This window comes from Oncorhynchus keta, chromosome 8 (genome assembly GCF_023373465.1).
Source record: "Oncorhynchus keta strain PuntledgeMale-10-30-2019 chromosome 8, Oket_V2, whole genome shotgun sequence".
In the NCBI taxonomy this organism is placed as follows: Eukaryota; Metazoa; Chordata; class Actinopteri; order Salmoniformes; family Salmonidae; genus Oncorhynchus; species Oncorhynchus keta.
This window is the reverse complement of record NC_068428.1, coordinates 50659251-50686682: the sequence shown is the minus strand read 5'-3', so window position 1 is coordinate 50686682 and position 27432 is coordinate 50659251. Positions and strand designations below refer to the sequence as shown.

Below are 27432 nucleotides of genomic sequence, written 5' to 3'. Positions count from 1 at the left end.
CTGCCGTCGGGCTCGGTACCGTCGGGAGGGTGTACGTCTTTAGTCGACGACAGTGTGTCTGGGTAATGAATACAGAGGTCCATTACGTCATTCAGACAGGTGCTTTTTTACTCAGTGTTTTCAGACTATACAGCAGCTGTCCATTTAGCACTTGCAGCATAGCTTTTATAGTTGATGCACGTCGATAACTTATATTACGTTAACATTTAATTAAATAAGCCAAATATTCAGTCTCTTGACTAGAATAACATTTGCGCTGTGCAATTGGAGACTGCTGTATATGGGCGGGACTTCCTTGTAGCCTACACTGTTTATTTGTGCGTGTTGCAGAAATAGCAGAGAGATCTTGCACGGAGCAGATACGAAGGTAAGTTTGACTTTAGTTCGTCTTTTTAGTCTTTATAAATATCCGCACTCTAAAACGACGTTTAGTCTTGTTGAATCTTCATCTCGAACATTATACATTATTATGAACGTCTCCCTTTGACCGTGTTAGTGACAGTTGGGCAGCAGTCACTTCGGGGATAGTAGATTAACAGCTGATGATTAATACCATAATAATACCATTTTGCAGTAGGTAACTACCGAGCTACGGTATATTGGTTACATTTCCGACTGTTGCATTATTGGGAGGTCGGTCGAGGTGACCGCTGTCATTTAGATGCAGTTTGTGCCCAGTAACCCTCCGGATAACTCATAGGTAGCTACATCATAACAGTCCTACTACTGTCTGTCGTTTTACTCGTTGCAATGTGATGTGTGCGGTACAGCTGTGAGTGGGTTTGCTTTTGCACTCGTTTCATATGGATTGTCATTGTTTGTACATTGTTTTAATAAGAGTGCAGTAATAAACATGTTGTGCGACATCATTCTACTGTAGCAGTAACGCAGGACTAGTAGCCGTCTCTTCTCCAAGCACATAGGCCAGGATACTGTAGCAAGTCACAACGTGTTTTGTAAACAAGCCAAGGAGGATCATTAGCGAAGTGCACGTAGACACACTACTGGACACTCAACACTGTCTATATCCACCACAACACTATATTCAACACTGTCTATATTAACCACAACACTATATTCAACACTGTCTATATTAACCACAACACTATATTCAACACTGTCTATATCAACCACAACACTATATTCAACACTGTCTATATTAACCACAACACTGTCTATATTAACCACAACACTATATTCAACACTGTCTATATTAACCACAACACTATATTCAACACTGTCTATATTAACCACAACACTATATTCAACACTGTCTATATTAACCACAACACTATATTCAACACTGTCTATATCCACCACAACACTATATTCAACACTGTCTATATTAACCACAACACTATATTCAACACTGTCTATATTAACCACAACACTATATTCAACACTGTCTATATCCACCACAACACTATATTCAACACTGTCTATATTAACCACAACACTATATTCAACACTGTCTATATTAACCACAACACTATATTCAACACTGTCTATATTAACCACAACACTATATTCAACACTGTCTATATTAACCACAACACTATATTCAACACTGTCTATATTAACCACAACACTGTCTATATCCACCACAACACTATATTCAACACTGTCTATATTAACCACAACACTATATTCAACACTGTCTATATTAACCACAACACTATATTCAACACTGTCTATATTAACCACAACACTATATTCAACACTGTCTATATTAACCACAACACTATATTCAACACTGTCTATATTAACCACAACACTATATTCAACACTGTCTATATTAACCACAACACTATATTCAACACTGTCTATATTAACCACAACACTGTCTATATCCACCACAACACTATATTCAACACTGTCTATATTAACCACAACACTATATTCAACACTGTCTATATTAACCACAACACTATATTCAACACTGTCTATATTAACCACAACACTGTCTATATCCACCACAACACTATATTCAACACTGTCTATATTAACCACAACACTATATTCAACACTGTCTATATTAACCACAACACTATATTCAACACTGTCTATATTAACCACAACACTGTCTATATTAACCACAACACTATATTCAACACTGTCTATATCCACCACAACACTGTCTATATTAACCACAACACTGTCTATATCCACCACAACACTATATTCAACACTGTCTATATTAACCACAACACTGTCTATATCCACCACAACACTATATTCAACACTGTCTATATTAACCACAACACTATATTCAACACTGTCTATATTAACCACAACACTATATTCAACACTGTCTATATTAACCACAACACTGTCTATATCCACCACAACACTATATTCAACACTGTCTATATTAACCACAACACTATATTCAACACTGTCTATATTAACCACAACACTATATTCAACACTGTCTATATTAACCACAACACTATATTCAACACTGTCTATATTAACCACAACACTATATTCAACACTGTCTATATTAACCACAACACTATATTCAACACTGTCTATATTAACCACAACACTATATTCAACACTGTCTATATTAACCACAACACTATATTCAACACTGTCTATATTAACCACAACACTATATTCAACACTGTCTATATTAACCACAACACTATATTCAACACTGTCTATATTAACCACAACACTATATTCAACACTGTCTATATTAACCACAACACTATATTCAACACTGTCTATATTAACCACAACACTATATTCAACACTGTCTATATTAACCACAACACTGTCTATATTCAACACTGTCTATATTAACCACAACACTGTCTATATTAACCACAACACTATATTCAACACTGTCTATATTAACCACAACACTATATTCAACACTGTCTATATTAACCACAACACTATATTCAACACTGTCTATATCCACCACAACACTGTACTCAACACTGTCTATATTAACCACAACACTGTACTCAACACTGTCTATATTAACCACAACACTATATTCAACACTGTCTATATGAACCACAACACTATATTCAACACTGTCTATATTAACCACAACACTATATTCAACACTGTCTATATTAACCACAACACTATATTCAACACTGTCTATATTAACCACAACACTATATTCAACACTGTCTATATTAACCACAACACTATATTCAACACTGTCTATATCCACCACAACACTATATTCAACACTGTCTATATTAACCACAACACTATATTCAACACTGTCTATATTAACCACAACACTATATTCAACACTGTCTATATTAACCACAACACAATTCACTGTCTATATTAACCACAACACTATATTCAACACTGTCTATATTAACCACAACACTATATTCAACACTGTCTATATTAACCACAACACTATATTCAACACTGTCTATATTAACCACAACACTATATTCAACACTGTCTATATTAACCACAACACTATATTCAACACTGTCTATATTAACCACAACACTATATTCAACACTGTCTATATTAACCACAACACTATATTCAACACTGTCTATATGAACCACAACACTATATTCAACACTGTCTATATTAACCACAACACTATATTCAACACTGTCTATATTAACCACAACACTATATTCAACACTGTCTATATTAACCACAACACTGTCTATATTAACCACAACACTATATTCAACACTGTCTATATTAACCACAACACTATATTCAACACTGTCTATATTAACCACAACACTGTCTATATTAACCACAACACTATATTCAACACTGTCTATATTAACCACAACACTATATTCAACACTGTCTATATTAACCACAACACTATATTCAACACTGTCTATATTAACCACAACACTATATTCAACACTGTCTATATTAACCACAACACTGTCTATATCCACCACAACACTATATTCAACACTGTCTATATTAACCACAACACTATATTCAACACTGTCTATATTAACCACAACACTATATTCAACACTGTCTATATTAACCACAACACTGTCTATATCCACCACAACACTATATTCAACACTGTCTATATCCACCACAACACTATATTCAACACTGTCTATATCCACCACAACACTGTACTCAACACTGTCTATATTAACCACAACACTATATTCAACACTGTCTATATTAACCACAACACTATATTCAACACTGTCTATATTAACCACAACACTATATTCAACACTGTCTATATTAACCACAACACTATATTCAACACTGTCTATATTAACCACAACACTATATTCAACACTGTCTATATTAACCACAACACTATATTCAACACTGTCTATATTAACCACAACACTATATTCAACACTGTCTATATTAACCACAACACTATATTCAACACTGTCTATATTAACCACAACACTATATTCAACACTGTCTATATTAACCACAACACTATATTCAACACTGTCTATATTAACCACAACACTATATTCAACACTGTCTATATTAACCACAACACTATATTCAACACTGTCTATATTAACCACAACACTATATTCAACACTGTCTATATTAACCACAACACTATATTCAACACTGTCTATATTAACCACAACACTATATTCAACACTGTCTATATTAACCACAACACTATATTCAACACTGTCTATATTAACCACAACACTATATTCAACACTGTCTATATTAACCACAACACTATATTCAACACTGTCTATATTAACCACAACACTATATTCAACACTGTCTATATCCACCACAACACTGTACTCAACACTGTCTATATTAACCACAACACTGTACTCAACACTGTCTATATTAACCACAACACTGTATTCAACACTGTCTATATTAACCACAACACTATATTCAACACTGTCTATATTAACCACAACACTATATTCAACACTGTCTATATTAACCACAACACTATATTCAACACTGTCTATATTAACCACAACACTGTCTATATTAACCACAACACTATATTCAACACTGTCTATATCCACCACAACACTATAATCAACACTGTCTATATTAACCACAACACTATATTCAACACTGTCTATATTAACCACAACACTGTCTATATTAACCACAACACTGTCTATATTAACCACAACACTATATTCAACACTGTCTATATTAACCACAACACTATATTCAACACTGTCTATATTAACCACAACACTATATTCAACACTGTCTATATTAACCACAACACTATATTCAACACTGTCTATATTAACCACAACACTATATTCAACACTGTCTATATTAACCACAACACTATATTCAACACTGTCTATATTAACCACAACACTATATTCAACACTGTCTATATCCACCACAACACTATATTCAACACTGTCTATATTAACCACAACACTATATTCAACACTGTCTATATTAACCACAACACTGTCTATATTCAACACTGTCTATATTAACCACAACACTGTCTATATTAACCACAACACTATATTCAACACTGTCTATATTAACCACAACACTATATTCAACACTGTCTATATTAACCACAACACTATATTCAACACTGTCTATATTAACCACAACACTATATTCAACACTGTCTATATTAACCACAACACTATATTCAACACTGTCTATATTAACCACAACACTATATTCAACACTGTCTATATCCACCACAACACTATATTCAACACTGTCTATATTAACCACAACACTATATTCAACACTGTCTATATTAACCACAACACTATATTCAACACTGTCTATATTAACCACAACACTGTCTATATTAACCACAACACTATATTCAACACTGTCTATATTAACCACAACACTATATTCAACACTGTCTATATTAACCACAACACTATATTCAACACTGTCTATATTAACCACAACACTATATTCAACACTGTCTATATTAACCACAACACTGTCTATATTAACCACAACACTATATTCAACACTGTCTATATCCACCACAACACTATATTCAACACTGTCTATATCCACCACAACACTATATTCAACACTGTCTATATCCACCACAACACTATATTCAACACTGTCTATATCCACCACAACACTATATTCAACACTGTCTATATTAACCACAACACTATATTCAACACTGTCTATATTAACCACAACACTATATTCAACACTGTCTATATTAACCACAACACTATATTCAACACTGTCTATATTAACCACAACACTATATTCAACACTGTCTATATGAACCACAACACTATATTCAACACTGTCTATATGAACCACAACACTATATTCAACACTGTCTATATTAACCACAACACTATATTCAACACTGTCTATATTAACCACAACACTGTCTATATTAACCACAACACTATATTCAACACTGTCTATATTAACCACAACACTATATTCAACACTGTCTATATTAACCACAACACTGTCTATATTAACCACAACACTATATTCAACACTGTCTATATTAACCACAACACTATATTCAACACTGTCTATATTAACCACAACACTATATTCAACACTGTCTATATTAACCACAACACTGTCTATATTAACCACAACACTATATTCAACACTGTCTATATTAACCACAACACTATATTCAACACTGTCTATATTAACCACAACACTATATTCAACACTGTCTATATTAACCACAACACTATATTCAACACTGTCTATATTAACCACTATATTCACTGTCTATATTAACCACAACACTATATTCAACACTGTCTATATCCACCACAACACTATATTCAACACTGTCTATATTAACCACAACACTATATTCAACACTGTCTATATTAACCACAACACTATATTCAACACTGTCTATATCCACCACAACACTATATTCAACACTGTCTATATTAACCACAACACTATATTCAACACTGTCTATATTAACCACAACACTATATTCAACACTGTCTATATTAACCACAACACTATATTCAACACTGTCTATATTAACCACAACACTATATTCAACACTGTCTATATGAACCACAACACTATATTCAACACTGTCTATATTAACCACAACACTATATTCAACACTGTCTATATTAACCACAACACTATATTCAACACTGTCTATATTAACCACAACACTGTCTATATCTAACACTAATTCACAACACTATATTCAACACTGTCTATATTAACCACAACACTATATTCAACACTGTCTATATTAACCACAACACTGTCTATATTAACCACAACACTATATTCAACACTGTCTATATTAACCACAACACTATATTCAACACTGTCTATATTAACCACAACACTATATTCAACACTGTCTATATTAACCACAACACTATATTCAACACTGTCTATATTAACCACAACACTATATTCAACACTGTCTATATTAACCACAACACTATATTCAACACTGTCTATATTAACCACAACACTATATTCAACACTGTCTATATTAACCACAACACTATATTCAACACTGTCTATATTAACCACAACACTATATTCAACACTGTCTATATTAACCACAACACTATATTCAACACTGTCTATATTAACCACAACACTATATTCAACACTGTCTATATTAACCACAACACTATATTCAACACTGTCTATATTAACAACACTATATTCAACACTATATTCAACACTGTCTATATTAACCACAACACTATATTCAACACTGTCTATATTAACCACAACACTATATTCAACACTGTCTATATTAACCACAACACTATATTCAACACTGTCTATATTAACCACAACACTATATTCAACACTGTCTATATTAACCACAACACTATATTCAACACTGTCTATATCAACCACAACACTATATTCAACACTGTCTATATCCACCACAACACTATATTCAACACTGTCTATATTAACCACAACACTATATTCAACACTGTCTATATTAACCACAACACTGTCTATATTAACCACAACACTATATTCAACACTGTCTATATTAACCACAACACTATATTCAACACTGTCTATATTAACCACAACACTATATTCAACACTGTCTATATTAACCACAACACTATATTCAACACTGTCTATATCCACCACAACACTATATTCAACACTGTCTATATTAACCACAACACTATATTCAACACTGTCTATATTAACCACAACACTATATTCAACACTGTCTATATTAACCACAACACTATATTCAACACTGTCTATATTAACCACAACACTATATTCAACACTGTCTATATTAACCACAACACTGTCTATATTAACCACAACACTATATTCAACACTGTCTATATCCACCACAACACTATATTCAACACTGTCTATATTAACCACAACACTGTCTATATTAACCACAACACTATATTCAACACTGTCTATATTAACCACAACACTGTCTATATTAACCACAACACTATATTCAACACTGTCTATATTAACCACAACACTATATTCAACACTGTCTATATTAACCACAACACTATATTCAACACTGTCTATATTAACCACAACACTATATTCAACACTGTCTATATTAACCACAACACTGTCTATATCCACCACAACACTATATTCAACACTGTCTATATTAACCACGACACTGTCTATATTAACCACAACACTATATTCAACACTGTCTATATTAACCACAACACTATATTCAACACTGTCTATATTAACCACAACACTATATTCAACACTGTCTATATTAACCACAACACTGTACTCAACACTGTCTATATTAACCACAACACTGTACTCAACACTGTCTATATTAACCACAACACTATATTCAACACTGTCTATATCCACCACAACACTGTACTCAACACTGTCTATATTAACCACAACACTGTCTATATTAACCACAACACTATATTCAACACTGTCTATATTAACCACAACACTATACTGCAGTTTGTATTACAGGGTGGTATGATGTTGTGGAGCGTAATGCTGGGTTGCAGCTCACGAAGAGAAGGAAGCTGCTATCTGGGATGGCTTATGACCTTAACCCTGACCCTGCCTCTGGCCTCCCTACAGATGGACCGCCATGGACACCAAGGTAGGGTCAGGGAGCATGGAGTAGGGTCAAGGACCCGGGAGCATGGGCCAGGGAGCATGGGACAGGGTCAAGGGGCAGGGAGCATGGGAAAGGGTCAAGGACCCGGGAGCATGGGGCAGGGAGCATGGGGCAGGGAGCATGGGGCAGGGTCAAGGACCCGGGAGCATGGGGCAGGGAGCATGGGGCAGGGTCAAGGACCCGGGAGCATGGGGCAGGGTCAAGGACCAGGGAGCATGGGGCAGGGAGCATGGGGTAGGGTCAAGGACCAGGTAGGATGGGGTAGGGAGCATGGGGTAGGGTCAAGGACCAGGGAGCATGGGGCAGGGAGCATTGGGGTAGGGTCAAGGACCAGGGAGCATGGGGCAGGGAGCATTGGGGTAGGGTCAAGGACCAGGGAGCATGGGGCAGGGAGCATGGGGTTAGGGTCAAGGACCAGGGAGCATGGGGCAGGGAGCATTGGGGTAGGGTCAAGGACCAGGGAGCATGGGGCAGGGAGCATGGGGTTAGGGTCAAGGACCAGGGAGCATGGGGCAGGGAGCATTGGGGTAGGGTCAAGGACCAGGGAGCATGGGGCAGGGAGCATTGGGGTAGGGTCAAGGACCAGGGAGCATGGGGCAGGGAGCATGGGGTAGGGAGCATGGGGTTAGGGTCAAGGACCAGGGAGCATGGGGCAGGGAGCATGGGGCAGGGAGCATGGGGGTAGGGTCAAGGACCAGGGAGCATGGGGCAGGGAGCATGGGGTAGGGAGCATGGGGGTAGGGTCAAGGACCAGGGAGCATGGGGCAGGGTCAAGGACCAGGGAGCATGGGGCAGGGAGCATGGGGTAGGGAGCATGGGGGTAGGGTCAAGGACCAGGGAGCATGGGGCAGGGAGCATGGGGTAGGGAGCATGGGGGTAGGGTCAAGGACCAGGGAGCATGGGGTAGGGAGCATGGGGGTAGGGTCAAGGACCAGGGAGCATGGGACAAATGCAAGAGATATACATTGCCTACCCCTTTTACTAGCAGTGTTGGTCCCTCTTGTTGCAGGCTTTATGTTGCCTGTTGTCATTCTAACATTACCCTCTCCTCTCTCTATACCCCAGGACACCCCCTCCATCCTCACCACCAGGCTCGCCCCAAGCTACTGCTGCTGTCCTTCGATGGGTTCCGCTGGGACTACGTGAACCGTGTCCCCACCCCTAACTTCCATGCCCTGATGGAGGAAGGGTCAACAGTTGAGCAGGTTGAGAACACCTACATCACCAAAACCTTCCCTGACCACTACACCCTGGTCACCGGGCTGCATGCCGAGACGCATGGCATCGTGGGTAACGAGATGTACGACCCAGACCTTAACGCCTCCTTCTCCATGGAGACGCATAGCGCCTACGAGCCACGCTGGTGGGCTGGGGCAGAGCCTCTGTGGGTGACCAATCAGAAGCAGGGTGGGCGGAGCGGCGGGGTCATGTGGCCGGGGTCGGACGTGGAGATCGGGGGGGCGTACCCGTCACGCTACCTTCCGTACAACGTATCGCTGAGCTTCGAGAGACGCGTGGAGACGATGGTTGCCTGGCTGATGGGGGAGAGGCCAGGGGAGGGGGTTCGGTCTGTGCAGGGGGGTGTGGACTTTGGCGTGTTATACTGGGAGGAGCCTGACGAGAGCGGTCACAACCTGGGCCCAGAGAACCCTCTAATGGACGCGGTCATCGCTGATATCGACGACAAGCTGGGCTTCCTCCGCAATGAGCTGCGCAAGATGGGTCTGTGTACCTGCTGTCTATGTACATTATACATTATGATCTAGATAAGGGGTTGCTCATGTTCCCCCCTGCAATGTCTATTTGTATAGGCACAAGCACTGTGACAACTGTTCACCCCCTTCCAGTATTAAACTGTTCACACCCCCTTCCAGTATTAAACTGTTCACCCCCCTTCCAGTATTAAACTGTTCACCCCCCTTCCAGTATTAAACTGTTCACCCCCCCCCCCTTCCAGTATTAAACTGTTCACCCCCCTTCCAGTATTAAACTGTTCACCCCCCTTCCAGTACCCCCTTCCAGTATTAAACTGTTCACCCCCTTCCAGTATTAAACTGTTCACACCCCTTCCAGTATTAAACTGTTCACCCCCCCTTCCAGTATTAAACTGTTCACCCCCCTTCCAGTATTAAACTGTTCACCCCCTTCCAGTATTAAACTGTTCACCCCCTTCCAGTATTAAACTGTTCACCCCCTTCCAGTATTAAACTGTTCACCCCCTTCCAGTATTAAACTGTTCACCCCCCTTCCAGTATTAAACTGTTCACCCCCCTTCCAGTATTAAACTGTTCACCCCCTTCCAGTATTAAACTGTTCTGTTCACCCCCCAGTTCCAGTATTAAACTGTTCACCCCCCTTCCAGTATTAAACTGTTCACCCCCTTCCAGTATTAAACTGTTCACCCCCAGTTCCAGTATTAAACTGTTCACCCCCCTTCCAGTATTAAACTGTTCACCCCCCTTCCAGTATTAAACTGTTCACCCCCCTTCCAGTATTAAACTGTTCACCCCCCCAGTTTAAACTGTTCACCCCTTCCAGTATTAAACTGTTCACCCCCCTTCCAGTATTAAACTGTTCACCCCCTTCCAGTATTAAACTGTTCACCCCCCTTCCAGTATTAAACTGTTCACCCCCCTTCCAGTATTAAACCAGTATTAAACTGTCCCCCCTTCCAGTATTAAACTGTCCCCCCTTCCAGTATTAAACTGTTCACCCCCTTCCAGTTCCAGTATTAAACTGTTCACCCCCCTTCCAGTATTAAACTGTTCACCCCCCTTCCAGTATTAAACCGTTCACACCCCTTCCAGTATTAAACTGTTCACCCCCCTTCCAGTATTAAACTGTTCACCCCCCCCTTCCAGTATTAAACTGTTCACCCCCTCCCTTCCAGTATTAAACTGTTCACCCCCTCCTTCCAGTATTAAACTGTTCACCCCCTCCCTTCCAGTATTAAACTGTTCACCCCCCCTTCCAGTATTAAACTGTTCACCCCCCCCCCTTCCAGTATTAAACTGTTCACCCCCCCCCTTCCAGTATTAAACTGTTCACCCCCCTTCCAGTATTAAACTGTTCACCCCCCTTCCAGTATTAAACTGTTCACCCCCCCCTTCCAGTATTAAACTGTTCACCCCCCCTCCCTTCCAGTATTAAACTGTTCACCCCCCTTCCAGTATTAAACTGTTCACCCCCCTTCAGTATTAAACTGTTCACCCCCCTTCCAGTATTAAACTGTTCACCCCCTTCCAGTATTAAACTGTTCACCCCCCTTCCAGTATTAAACTGTTCACCCCCCCCTTCCAGTATTAAACTGTTCACCCCCTTCCAGTATTAAACTGTTCACCCCCCTTCCAGTATTAAACTGTTCACCCCCCCCTTCCAGTATTAAACTGTTCACCCCCCCTTCCAGTATTAAACTGTCCCCCCCCCCTTCCAGTATTAAACTGTTCACCCCCATTCCAGTATTAAACTGTTCACCCCTCCCTTCCAGTATTAAACTGTTCACCCCCCTTCCAGTATTAAACTGTTCACCCCCCTTCCAGTATTAAACTGTTCACCCCCCTTCCAGTATTAAACTGTTCACCCCCTTCCAGTATTAAACTGTTCACCCCCCTTCCAGTATTAAACTGTTCACCCCCCTTCCAGTATTAAACTGTTCACCCCCTTCCAGTATTAAACTGTTCACCCCCCTTCCAGTATTAAACTGTCCCCCCCCTTCCAGTATTAAACTGTTCACCCCCCTTCCAGTATTAAAAACTGTTCACCCCCTTCCAGTATTAAACTGTTCACCCCCTTCCAGTATTAAACTGTTCACCCCCCTTCCAGTATTAAACTGTTCACCCCCCTTCCAGTATTAAACTGTTCACCCCCCTTCCAGTATTAAACTGTTCACCCCCCCCTTCCAGTATTAAACTGTTCACCCCCCCCTTCCAGTATTAAACTGTTCACACCCCCCTTCCAGTATTAAACTGTTCACCCCCTTCCAGTATTAAACTGTTCACACCCCCTTCCAGTATTAAACTGTTCACCCCCCTTCCAGTATTAAACTGTTCACCCCCTTCCAGTATTAAACTGTTCACCCCCTTCCAGTATTAAACTGTTCACACCCCCCTCCCAGTATTAAACTGTTCACCCCCCTTCCAGTATTAAACTGTTCACCCCCTTCCAGTATTAAACTGTTCACACTGTTCCCCCCCTTCCAGTATTAAACTGTTCACACCCCCCCCTTCCAGTATTAAACTGTTCACACCCCCTTCCAGTATTAAACTGTTCACCCCCTTCCAGTATTAAACTGTTCACAGTATTAAACTGTTCCCCCCTTCCAGTATTAAACTGTTCACCCCCTTCCAGTATTAAACTGTTCACACCCCCCCTTCCAGTATTAAACTGTTCACCCCCCCTTCCAGTATTAAACTGTTCACACACCCCCCTTCCAGTATTAAACTGTTCACCCCCCTTCCAGTATTAAACTGTTCACCCCCCTTCCAGTATTAAACTGTTCACCCTTTCCAGTATTAAACTGTTCCCCCCTCCAGTATTAAACTGTTCACACACCCCCTTCCAGTATTAAACTGTTCACCCCCCTTCCAGTTCCAGTATTAAACTGTTCACACCCCCCCTCCCAGTATTAAACTGTCCACACCCCCCCCTTCCAGTATTAAACTGTTCACCCCCCTTCCAGTATTAAACTGTTCACCCCCCTTCCAGTATTAAACTGTTCACCCCCTTCCAGTATTAAACTGTTCACCCCCCTTCCAGTATTAAACTGTTCACCCCCCTTCCAGTATTAAACTGTTCACCCCCCCCAGTCCCAGTATTAAACTGTTCACCCCCCTTCCAGTATTAAACTGTTCACCCCCCCCCCTTCCAGTATTAAACTGTTCACACCCCCCCCTTCCAGTATTAAACTGTTCACACCCCCCCCCTTCCAGTATTAAACTGATCACCCCCTTCCAGTATTAAACTGTTCACACCCCCCTTCCAGTATTAAACTGTTCACCCCCCTTCCAGTATTAAACTGTTCACCCCCCCTTCCAGTATTAAACTGTTCACCCCCCCCTTCCAGTATTAAACTGTTCACCCCCCCCCCTTCCAGTATTAAACTGTTCACCCCCCTTCCAGTATTAAACTGTTCACCCCCTTCCAGTATTAAACTGTTCACCCCCTTCCAGTATTAAACTGTTCACACTCCCCTTCCAGTATTAAACTGTTCACCCCCCTCCCAGTATTAAACTGTTCACCCCCTTCCAGTTCCTGTTCAGTATTAAACTGTTCACACCCCCCTTCCAGTATTAAACTGTTCACACCCCCCCTTCCAGTATTAAACTGTTCACACCCCCACCCTTCCAGTATTAAACTGTTCACACCCCCTTCCAGTATTAAACTGTTCACACCCCCCCAGTTCCAGTATTAAACTGTTCACACCCCTTCCAGTATTAAACTGTTCACACCCCCCCCTTCCAGTATTAAACTGTTCACCCCCTCCCTTCCAGTATTAAACTGTTCACACCCCCCTTCCAGTATTAAACTGTTCACCCCCCTTCCAGTATTAAACTGTTCACCCCCTTCCAGTATTAAACTGTTCACCCCCCCTTCCAGTATTAAACTGTTCACTGTTCCCCCCCCTTCCAGTATTAAACTGTTCACACCCCCCTTCCAGTATTAAACTGTTCACAGTATTAAACCCCCCCTTCCAGTATTAAACTGTTCACCCCCCCCTTCCAGTATTAAACTGTTCACCCCCCCTTCCAGTATTAAACTGTTCACCCCCCTTCCAGTATTAAACTGTTCACCCCCCTTCCAGTATTAAACTGTTCACCCCCTTCCAGTATTAAACTGTTCACCCCCCCTTCCAGTATTAAACTGTTCACCCCCCCTTCCAGTATTAAACTGTTCACCCCCCTTCCAGCATTAAACTGTTCACCCCCTTCCAGTATTAAACTGTTCACCCCCCCTTCCAGTATTAAACTGTTCACCCCCCTTCCAGTATTAAACTGTTCCCCCCCCTTCCAGTATTAAACTGTTCACCCCCCTTCCAGTATTAAACTGTTCACCCCCCCTTCCAGTATTAAACTGTTCACCCCCCCTTCCAGTATTAAACTGTTCACCCCCCTTCCAGTATTAAACTGTTCACACCCCCTTCCAGTATTAAACTGTTCACCCCCCTTCCAGTATTAAACTGTTCACACCCCCTTCCAGTATTAAACTGTTCACCCCCCCTCCCAGTATTAAACTGTTCACCCCCTTCCAGTATTAAACTGTTCACACCCCCTTCCAGTATTAAACTGTTCACCCCCCTTCCAGTATTAAACTGTTCACCCCCCTTCCAGTATTAAACTGTTCACCCCCTTCCAGTATTAAACTGTTCACCCCCCTTCCAGTATTAAACTGTTCACCCCCCTTCCAGTATTAAACTGTTCACCCCCCTTCCAGTATTAAACTGTTCACCCCCTTCCAGTATTAAACTGTTCACCCCCCTTCCAGTATTAAACTGTTCACACCCCCCTTCCAGTATTAAACTGTTCACACCCCCTTCCAGTATTAAACTGTTCACACCCCCCCCTTCCAGTATTAAACTGTTCACACCCCCCTTCCAGTATTCCAGTATTAAACTGTTCACACCCCCTTCCAGTATTAAACTGTTCACACACCCCTTCCAGTATTAAACTGTTCACCCCCCCAGTATCTGTTCAGTATTAAACTGTTCACCCCCCTTCCAGCATTAAACTGTTCACCCCCTTCCAGCATTAAACTGTTCACCCCCCTTCCAGTATTAAACTGTTCACCCCCTTCCAGTATTAAACTGTTCACCCCCTTCCAGTATTAAACTGTTCACCCCCCTTCCAGTATTAAACTGTTCACCCCCTTCCAGTATTCCAAACTGTTTCCACCCCCCCTTCCAGTATTAAACTGTTCACCCCCCCTTCCAGTATTAAACTGTTCACCCCCCTTCCAGTATTAAACTGTTCCCCCCTTCCAGTATTAAACTGTTCACCCCCCTTCCAGTATTAAACTGTTCACCCCCCTTCCAGTATTAAACTGTTCACCCCCTTCCAGTTCCAGTATTAAACTGTTCACCCCCCCCAGTTCCAGTATTAAACTGTTCACCCCCTTCCAGTATTAAACTGTTCACCCCCTTCCAGCATTAAACTGTTCACCCCCCTTCCAGTATTAAACTGTTCACCCCCTTCCAGTATTAAACTGTTCACCCCCTTCCAGTATTAAACTGTTCACCCCCCTTCCAGTTAAACTGTTCATTAAACTGTTCACCCCCTTCCAGTATTAAACTGTTCACCCCCCTTCCAGTATTAAACTGTTCACCCCCCTTCCAGTATTAAACTGTTCACACCCCCCTTCCAGTATTAAACTGTTCACACCCCCCCTTCCAGTATTAAACTGTTCACCCCCCTTCCAGTATTAAACTGTCACCCCCCTTCCAGTATTAAACTGTTCACACCCCCCTCCCAGTATTAAACTGTCCACACTGTTCCCCCCCTTCCAGTATTAAACTGTTCACCCCCTTCCAGTATTAAACTGTTCACCCCCTTCCAGTATTAAACTGTTCACCCCCTCCCAGTATTAAACTGTTCACCCCCCTTCCAGTATTAAACTGTTCACCCCCTTCCAGTATTAAACTGTTCACCCCCTTCCAGTATTAAACTGCCCTCCCAGTATTAAACTGTTCACCCCCTTCCAGCATTAAACTGTTCACCCCCCTTCCAGTATTAAACTGTTCACACCCCCTTCCAGTATTAAACTGTTCACACCCCCCTTCCAGTATTAAACTGTTCACACCCGCCCCCCTTCCAGTATTAAACTGTTCACCCCCCTTCCAGTATTAAACTGTTCACCCCCCTTCCAGTATTAAACTGTTCACCCCCCTTCCAGTATTAAACTGTCACCCACCCCTTCCAGTATTAAACTGTTCACCCCCCTTCCAGTATTAAACTGTTCACCCCCTTCCAGTATTAAACTGTTCACCCCCCTTCCAGTATTAAACTGTTCACCCCCCTTCCAGTATTAAACTGTTCACCCCCCTTCCAGTATTAAACTGTTCACCCCCCTTCCAGTATTAAACTGTTCAGTATTAAACTGTTCACCCCCTTCCAGTATTAAACTGTTCACACCCCCCTTCCAGTATTAAACTGTTCACACCCCCCTTCCAGTATTAAACTGTTCCAGTATTAAACTGTTCACACCCCCCTTCCAGTATTAAACTGTTCACCCCCCTTCCAGTATTAAACTGTTCACCCCCCCTTCCAGTATTAAACTGTTCACCCCCTCCCTTCCAGTATTAAACTGTTCACCCCCTCCCTTCCAGTATTAAACTGTTCACCCCCCCCTTCCAGTATTAAACTGTTCACCCCCCCCTTCCAGTATTAAACTGTTCACCCCCCTTCCAGTATTAAACTGTTCACCCCCCTTCCAGTATTAAACTGTTCACCCCCTTCCAGTATTAAACTGTTCACACCCCTTCCAGTATTAAACTGTTCACACCCCCTTCCAGTATTAAACTGTTCACACCCCCCTTCCAGTATTAAACTGTTCACACCCCCTTCCAGTATTAAACTGTTCACCCCTTCCAGTTCCAGTATTAAACTGTTCACCCCCTTCCAGTATTAAACTGTTCACACCCCCCCCTTCCAGTATTAAACTGTTCACACCCCCCTTCCAGTATTAAACTGTTCACACTGTTCCCCCTCCCCCCTTCCAGTATTAAACTGTTCACCCCCCTTCCAGTATTAAACTGTTCACCCCCCATTCCAGTATTAAACTGTTCACACCCCCCCTTCCAGTATTAAACTGTTCACCCCCTTCCAGTATTAAACTGTTCACCCCCTTCCAGTATTAAACTGTTCACCCCCCTTCCAGTATTAAACTGTTCACCCCCCCTTCCAGTATTAAACTGTTCACCCCCCCTTCCAGTATTAAACTGTTCACTCCCCCTTCCAGTATTAAACTGTTCACCCCCCCTTCCAGTATTAAACTGTTCACCCCCCTTCCAGTATTAAACTGTTCACCCCCTTCCAGTATTAAACTGTTCACCCCCCCCTTCCAGTATTAAACTGTTCACCCCCTTCCAGTATTAAACTGTTCACCCCCCCCTCCAGTATTAAACTGTTCACCCCCCCTTCCAGTATTAAACTGTTCACCCCCCCCCTTCCAGTATTAAACTGTTCACCCCCCTTCCAGTATTAAACTGTTCACCCCCCATTCCAGTATTAAACTGTTCACCCCCTGTTCACCCCCCTCCAGTATTAAACTGTTCACCCCCTTCCAGTATTAAACTGTTCACCCCCCTTCCAGTATTAAACTGTTCACCCCCCTTCCAGTATTAAACTGTTCACCCCCTTCCAGTATTAAACTGTTCACCCCCCTTCCAGTATTAAACTGTTCACCCCCCTTCCAGCATTAAACTGTTCACCCCCTTCCAGTATTAAACTGTTCACCCCCCTTCCAGTATTAAACTGTTCACCCCCCTTCCAGTATTAAACTGTTCACCCCCCTTCCAGTATTAAACTGTTCACCCCCCTTCCAGTATTAAACTGTTCACCCCCCTTCCAGTATTAAACTGTTCACCCCCCTTCCAGTATTAAACTGTTCACCCCCCTTCCAGTATTAAACTGTTCACCCCCTTCCAGTATTAAACTGTTCACCCCCCTTCCAGTATTAAACTGTTCCCCCCATTAAACTTCCAGCATTAAACTGTTCAACCCCCTTCCAGTATTAAACTGTTCAACCCCCTTCCAGTATTAAACTGTTCAACCCCCTTCCAGTATTAAACTGTTCAACCCCCCTTCCAGTATTAAACTGTTCACCCCCTTCCAGTATTAAACTGTTCACCCCCTTCCAGTATTAAACTGTTCACCCCCCTTCCAGTATTAAACTGTTCACCCCCTTCCAGTATTAAACTGTTCCCCCCTTCCAGTATTAAACTGTTCACCCCCCCTTCCAGTATCTGTTCACCCCCCTTCCAGAGATTACCTTGTGCTTTAATCAATTTAGCAAGAAACGCATGTAATTGATCAATTCACAAAATAAATATTTAATTATTGGTCAATTTGAATGTAATTAGTTGTGTTTTGACGTATTCCTAGGTCTGTACGAAACTGTGAACCTGATTGTGACCAGTGATCATGGCATGACTCAGCTCTCCAAAGACAAGGTGATTGAGCTGGACCAATACCTGGACAGAGACCTCTACACCTGGGTGGACAAGAGTCCTGTGGTGGGGATACTGCCTAGAGACGGTAAGATCCTGGGGATACTGCCTAGAGACGGTAAGATTCTGGGGATGCTGCCTAGAGGAGGTAAGATCCTGGGGATGCTGAGAGGAGGTAAGATCCTGGGGGATAAGATTCTGGGGATGCTGCCTAGAGGAGGTACTACCCTAGAGACTGTAAGATCCTGGTGATGCTACCTCCTGGGGATGCTACTGTAAGATCCTGGGGATAGAGGAGGTAAGATCCTGGGGATGCTACGTAGAGACAGTAAGATCCTGGGGATGCTACCTAGAGGAGGTAAGATCCTGGGGATGCTACCTAGAGGTCCTGGGGATGCTGCCTAGAGGAGGTAAGATCCTGGGGATGCTGCCTAGAGGAGGTAAGATCCTGGGGATGCTGCCTAGAGGAGGTAAGATCCTGGGGATGCTGCCTAGAGGAGGTAAGATCCTGGGGATGCTGCCTAGAGGAGGTAAGATCCTGGGGATGCTACCTAGAGGAGGTAAGATCCTGGGGATGCTACCTAGAGACTGTAAGATCCTGGGGATGCTGCCTAGAGAGGTAAGATCCTGGGGGGATGCTACCTAGAGAGGTAAGATCCTGGCTGGGGATGCTACCTAGAGGAGGTAAGATCCTGGGGATGCTACCTAGAGGAGGTAAGATCCTGGCTGGGGATGCTACCTCCTGGCTGGGATGCTACTGAGAGGTAAGATCCTATGCTAGAGAGGTGATCCTGGGGATGCTACCTCGACTGTCCTTGCTACTTGTCCTGGGGATGCTAGGTAAGATCCTGGGGATTAGAGGTAAGGGGGATGCTACCTAGTAAGATCTGGCTGGGGATGCTACCTAGAGGAGGTAAGATCTGTCTGGCTGGGGATGCACCTGAGGAGGTCCTACCTAGAGGAGGTAAGATCCTGGTAAGATCCTATGCTACCTAGGAGGTAAGATCCTGGCTGGGGAGAGGAGGTAAGATCTGAGGAGGTAAGATCCTGGCTGGGGATGCTACCTAGAGGAGGTAAGATCCTGGCTGTGCTACCTAGACAGTGCGCTGGGGATGCTAGAGGAGGTGTACAGTGCGCTGGTTGAGGCCAATCCCAACATGGTGGTGTATAGGAGGGAACAGATCCCCGAGCGTCTCCACTACCGTCACAACAACAGGATCATGCCCATAATTATCGAGGCCAAGGAGGGCTGGACCATCACCCAGAACAGAACCACAGGACCACACATGTGTAAGGAAATACTAGATCAACTAAATTCCAATTTTGAAATATGCAGTATTATTGTAACTCTCAGACTTTCACAAGTTCAGATCTTTAGGCTGTCCGTTAAACATTTCAGAGTTACCAAATATTAGGATTCAGTGACAGCTAATTAAAGGTAAAGCTGTTCTAAATGTTTTAATCCTATTTAATGCTGTTCTCTCTCTGTGTTTCACAGTGGGTAACCACGGCTACGACAACACCCTACCCAGCATGCATCCTGTCTTGGTGGCGCGTGGCCCCGCCTTCCGTCAGGACTACGTGAAGAGTTCCATGCGTTCCGTTGACCTCTACCCCCTCATGTGTCACATCCTGTCTGTCCGGCCCCGCCCCAACAATGGTTCTCTAGCCCGGGTTATGGACCTCCTCTCCGAGCCCCCCCCCCACACACTCCACCCCGCTGGAGGGCAGATACCAGCCTTCCTTCGCCACCGCCCTGGGCGTGGTCCTGGGGGTTGTCATGGTGACAGGGTTCCTGGTGGTTATCGTCAAACAGATGACGCTCCGACAACTACCCAGCAGGCAGAGCGAGATGGCCCAGCCGCTATTACTTGAAGAACTACAGCTTTAGAGGAGAAGACAGGAGAGGGAGTTAGGAGAAGAGAGAGAGAGAGGAGGAGAGAAGAAAGTAGAAGGAGAGGAGAAGATGAGAGTTGGCTCCGTACACCGGTAAAGGACAGTAGCTTCAGTGTGGTGGTGGTGGAGGAGGAGGAGAGGATAAAGTGTGGCTTTGTTCTGATGGTTATTTTGTTGTTTATCTCATCAGAGAGGAGCAGTCATAGTAACAATAAGAACCAATAGTACACTGAACACAAAGCATAATGAGTGAGTAAATCTAGTATGTGGTTGAGTTGTAATGCTAAGCTGTACAGTGACTCAGAGGTTTTAGACCACTGTGGGATCTGAGTTCAGTTAGTCAGGCTGTTGCTTTCAGTCTTCAATAGATCCATGACTACCGCGTTACTGCTTTAGTCCATGTTGTTGTTGTCATGACTACTGCGTTACTGCTTTAGTCCATATAGTTGCCGTCATGACTACCGCGTTACTGCTTTAGTCCATGTTGTTGTCATGACTACCGCGTTACTGCTTTAGTCCATGTTGTTGTTGTTGTCATGACTACCGCGTTACTGCTTTAGTCCATGTTGTTGTTGTCATGACTACCACGTTACTGCTTTAGTCCATGTTATTGTCGTCATGACTACCACGTTACTACTTTAGTCCATGTTGTTGTCATGACTACCACGTTACTACTTTAGTCCATGTTGTTGTTGTCATGACTACCACGTTACTACTTTAGTCCATACAGTTGTCGTCATGACTACCACGTTACTACTTCAGTCCATATAGTTGTCGTCATGACTACCACGTTACTGCTTTAGTCCATATAGTTGTCGTCATGACTACCACGTTACTGCTTTAGTCCATATAGTTGTCGTCATGACTACCACGTTACTGCTTTAGTCCATATAGTTGTCGTCATGACTACCACGTCACTACTTGTTCCTGTTCAGTACTTACAGTTATCCTCTACTTCATAGGAGATCATCTTTCTTTTATATGTGTTACTGTCTGTAGGGGGCGTGTTTCTGTCTGTAGGGGGCGTGTTTCTGTCTGTAGGGGCGTGTTTCTGTCTGTAGGGGGCGTGTTACTGTCTGTAGGGGGCGTGTTTCTGTCTGTAGGGGGCGTGTTTCTGTCTGTAGGGGGCGTGTTTCTGTCTGTAGGGGGCGTGTTTCTGTACAGACGCATGTGTATTGCCCCTATAAAGAATCAGAAACCACTAATAACCATTCAGGGCTTGACATTCAGGTACATTTGTCAGTGGCACACCTTGCCAGTACCAAGTGGAAAACTACTTATAAAAAACTATATATATATATATATATATACACTACCGTTCAAAAGTTTGGGGTCACATAGAAATGTATTTTGTTTTTTAAAGAAAAGCACATTTTTTTTGTACCTTTTTTAAATTACATCAAATTGATCAGAAATAAAGTGTAGACATGACTATTGTAGCTGGAAACGGCCGTCTAGGCAGAGTTCCTCTGTCCAGTCTCAACGTCAACAGTGAAGAGGCGACTGGGATGCTGGCCTTCTAGGCAGAGTTCCTCTGTCCAGTCTCAACGTCAACAGTGAAGAGGCGACTCCGGGATGCTGGCCTTCTAGGCAGTGTTCCTCTGTCCAGTCTCAACGTCAACAGTGAAGAGGCGACTGGGATGCTGGCCTTCTAGGCAGAGTTCCTCTGTCCAGTCTCAACGTCAACAGTGAAGAGGCGACTGGGATGCTGGCCTTCTAGGCAGAGTTCCTCTGTCCAGTCTCAACGTCAACAGTGAAGAGGCGACTGGGATGCTGGCCTTCTAGGCAGAGTTCCTCTGTCCAGTCTCAACGTCAACAGTGAAGAGGCGACTCCGGGATGCTGGCCTTCTAGGCAGAGTTCCTCTGTCCAGTCTCAACGTCAACAGTGAAGAGGCGACTGGGATGCTGGCCTTCTAGGCAGTGTTCCTCTGTCCAGTCTCAACGTCAACAGTGAAGAGGCGACTGGGATGCTGGCCTTCTAGGCAGAGTTCCTCTGTCCAGTGTCTCTGTTCTTTTGTCCATCTTAATCTTTTCTTTTTATTGGCCAGTCTGAGGTGTGGCTTTTCTTTGCAACTCTGCCTAGAAGGCCAGCATCCCGGAGTCGCCTCTTCACTGTTGACGTTGAGACTGGTGTTTTGCGGGTACTATTTAATGAACCTGTAAGTTGAGGACTTGTGAGGCGTCTGTTTCTCAAACTAGACACTCTAATGTACTTGTCCTCTTGTTCAGTTGTGCACCGGGACCTCCCACTCTTTCTATTTTGGTTAGAGCCAGTTTGCGCTGTTCTGTGAAGGGAGTAGTACACAACGTTGTACAAGATCTTCAGTTTCTTGGCAATTTCTCACATGAAATAGCCATGATTTCTCAGAATAAAAATAGACTGAGTTTCCTTGCGTCAGGTCCTGAGGTACAGGATTAGATTTGGGTCGGATCCTTGAGTTGTTTTTTTTAACAATGTCTACACTTCAATTTGATACTTTAATGGGAAAAAAATGTGCTTTTCTTTCATAAACAAGGACATTTCTAAGTGACCCCAAACTTGTGTGTGTTACAGAATAGCATTCATACAATAGGGACCACCCATACGTAGAATGTATGCACACATGACTGTAAGTCGCTTTGGATAAAAGCGTCTGCTAAATGGCATATATTATTATTATTATTAACATAACTCCTAACCCTAACCCCTAGTTAATGTTAGCCACCTAGCTAACGTTAGCATTAGCCACTTAGCACATATATTATAATATTATTTTTCCTTTTTTTTTTTCTTGAAGAAGTGATTTGTGTAAAGATGTCTTGATAAGCAAGCAGCTACGCAGTGTAGGCCTAGTTCTAGGTAAACCTTTCCTTGCTAATAATGATATGAAATAATACTGACGATCAGGGGGAGGACTTTTTAAAAATTCTGCCTCTGCTGAGAAGGGTCTGACGCGAGTATCTAGGCCATACTGTGACGGGGCTTACTCCAGATGGAATTTCAGGCTTTGCCTCAGCTTGGAAACCAAATGCTGGTTGATAACAAGTGTGAATCGTCAGACGTCAGGAAGATTGTCAAGGATTAAATCCAAATATAAATAATTTATTTTCTGTTTTGTAGTTTGGAAATGTACTGGGCCAAATGGGTCATGTGAAAGCTTGATTTAATTGGCCCGATGAGCTTGGCAGAAGTTGCCAGCTCGCAGGCCTGAATATCAAGCCCTGCCCATTAGTTGGTGATGTCATAACCATTCGCTGGTGAAAATTGCTATATGTTTTAAGGACTGTGATGTGTGAAGTGCAATAGGTTTTAAGGACTAGGAGGGATTCTTAATTTAGGAGGGATTCTGAATAATATGTGTAATTCTTAACTTTCTGTGTTGATAGTTGACTACTGAGTTGTGTGGTCTGAGAGGCCATTTTGCGCTAAATGAACTGAATCGTGATGAAGGGGGAGCAGTGCGATGAACTGCTGTGTAGGACATGTATGTTTTTGCACTCTTTATTTACAGAGCCTTCGGGAAAGTATTCAGACCCCTTGACTTTTCCACATTTTGTTACGTTACAGCCTTCTTCTAAAATGGATTAAATAGCTCATTTTTCCTCATCAATCTAGACCCATTATCCCATATTGACATCACAATACCCCATAATGACATCACAATACCCCATAATGACATCACAATATCCCATAATGACAAAGCAAAAACTGTTTTTCTGAAATGTTTGCAAATTTATAAAAAAGCAACAAATGAAAACATTTACATAAATATTCAGACCCTTTACTCAGGACTTTGTTGAAGCACCTTTGGCAGCGATTACAACCTCCAGTCTTCTTGGGTATGACTTGCCTAGTTAAATAAAGGTTAAACATATATTTATAAATTCAAGCTTGGCACCCCTGTATTTGGGGAGTTTCTCCCATTCATCTCTGCAGATCCTCTCAAATTCTGTCAGGTTGGATGGGGAGTGTCGCTGCACAGCTATTTTCAGGTCTCCCCAGAGATGTTCGATCGGGTTCAAGTCCAGGCTCTTGCTGGGCCACTAAAGGACATTCAGAGACTTGTCCTGTTGGAAGGTGAACCTTCGCCCCAGTCTGAGGACCTGAGCACACTGGAGCAGGTTTTCATCAAGGATTTCTCTGTACTTGGCTCCGTTCATCTTTCCCTCGATCCTGACTAGTCTCCCAGTCCCTGCCACTGAAAAACATCCCCACAGCATGATGCTGCCACCACCATGCTTCACTAGTCTCCCAGTCCCTTCTGTTGAAAAACATCCCCACAGCATGATGCTGCCACAACCATGCTTCACCGTAGGGATGGTGCCAGGTTTCCTCCAGACGTGACACTTGGCATTCAGGCCAAAGAGTTCAATCTTGGTTTCATCAGACCAGAGAAACTTGTTTCTCATGGTCTGAGAGTCTTTAGGTGCCTTTGGAAAACTCCAAGTGGGCTGTCGTGTGCCTTTTACTGAAGAGTGGCTTCCGTCTGGCCACTACCATAAAGGCCTGATCGGTGGAGTGCTGCAGAGATGGTTGTCCTTCTGGAAGGTTCTCCCAGCTCCACAGAGGAACTCTAGAGCTCTGTCAGAGTGACCGTCTGGTTCTTTGTCGCCTCCCTGACCAAGGACCTTCTCCCCCGATTGCTCAGTTTGACTGGGCGGCCAGCTCTATGAAGAGTCTTAGTGGTTCCAAACTTCTCCATTTAATAATGATGGAGTCCACTGTGTTCTTGGGGACCTTCAATGCTGCAGAAATTTTTTGGTACCCTTCCCCAGATCTGTGCCTCGACACAATCCTGTCTCTGAGCTCTACGGATTCCTTTGACCTCATGGTTTGGTTTTTGCTCTGACATGCACTGTAAACTGTGGGACCTTTTTATATAGACAAGTGTGTGGCCTTTCCAAATCCTGTCCAATCAATTGAATTGACCAACGTGGGTGGACTCTAATCACATTGTAGAAACATCTCAAGGATGATCAATGGAAACAAGATGTCTGAATGCTTTGTTTTTGCTTTGTCATTGTGAGGTCATAATGTGTAGATTGATGGGGCTTTTTTGTCATTGTGAGGTCATAATGTGTAGATTGATGGGGCTTTTTTGTCATTGTGAGGTCATAATGTGTAGATTGATGGGGATGTTTTGTTGTATTAATCCGTTGTAGAATAAGTCTGTAACGTAACAAAATGAAAAGGTCGAGGGGTCTGAATACTTTGTAAATGCTTTTTGATGTTGATAACTGATAGGTGCCTCCTGTCAAAATGTTTTTTTTTCATGTATTCAAAGAGACGTAGCAGCTTCCTACTCTGCCATAGGATACCTTGTATTGTATTATATTTATTTAATTCTGATTATTGAGTGGTAGAAAATGTCCTTTGTGCGATTTTGTTAGACTCATTGATTGATTGATTTAATGAACACCAGACAAATAGACAACTTCACTGTGATGTAATAAATAAGGAAACACTCAACGTAGTCAGACCCCGTGACTTTTCCAAACATTTTTTTACAACCCAGTCTAAAATGTATGAAATTATTGTCCTCTTCAATCTACACACAATAAAACCATAATGAAGTGTTTTTAGAAAATAAAAATCAAATGTATTAAAAAATAAAAACAGAAAAATGCGATTAATATTAATTTGATCTAATATTAATAAAAAGGAAAGTAATATCTCAGTCTAGCGTTTTATGATATCTTACAGTATTAGATGTGTTGTAACTAATGAGGTACGTTAGAGGTGTTGCATTTAATGAGGTACGTTAAAGAGATGTAATTAATGAGGTATGATAAAGAGATGTACTTAATGAGGTATGATAAAGAGGTGTTGTAATTAATGAGATACGTTAAAGAAATGTTGTAATTAGTTATGTACATTAAAAGGAGAATCTGGGCTTGTTTTCTTCATGTCTGAGGCATTTTCCATGTTATACTGATTGCACTGTATGTTTTTGTGGGTGTCATGGCCAAACGTTTTGAGAATGACACAAATATTAATTTCCACAAAGTTTGCTGCTTCAGTGTCTTTAGATATTTTTGTCAGATGTTACTATGGAATACTGAAGTATAATTACAAGCATTTCATAAGTGTCAAAGGCTTTTATTGACGATTACATGAAGTTGATGCAAAGAGTCAATATTTGCAGTGTTGACCCTTCTTTTTCAAGACCTCTGCAATCCGCCCTGGCATGCTGTCAATTAACTTCTGGGCCACATCCTGACTGATGGCAGCCCATTCTTGCATAATCAATGTTTGGAGTTTGTCAGAATTTGTGGGTTTTTGTTTGTCCACCCACCTCTTAAG

At 42.4% G+C, this 27432-nt stretch overlaps 1 protein-coding gene across 1 annotated transcript; it reads left to right on the top strand.

Annotated features, from left to right (window-relative positions):
- enpp5 (ectonucleotide pyrophosphatase/phosphodiesterase 5) lies at positions 1-27021 on the top strand. The gene is given in 7 exon segments (XM_052524718.1): positions 1-367; positions 8929-9076; positions 10160-10816; positions 19189-19371; positions 20373-20543; positions 20752-20989; positions 20991-27021. Coding segments are annotated over 6 exon segments (1533 nt in total). The 5' UTR covers positions 1-367; positions 8929-8946; the 3' UTR covers positions 21145-27021.
- Positions 27022-27432: the final 411 nt, after the last annotated feature.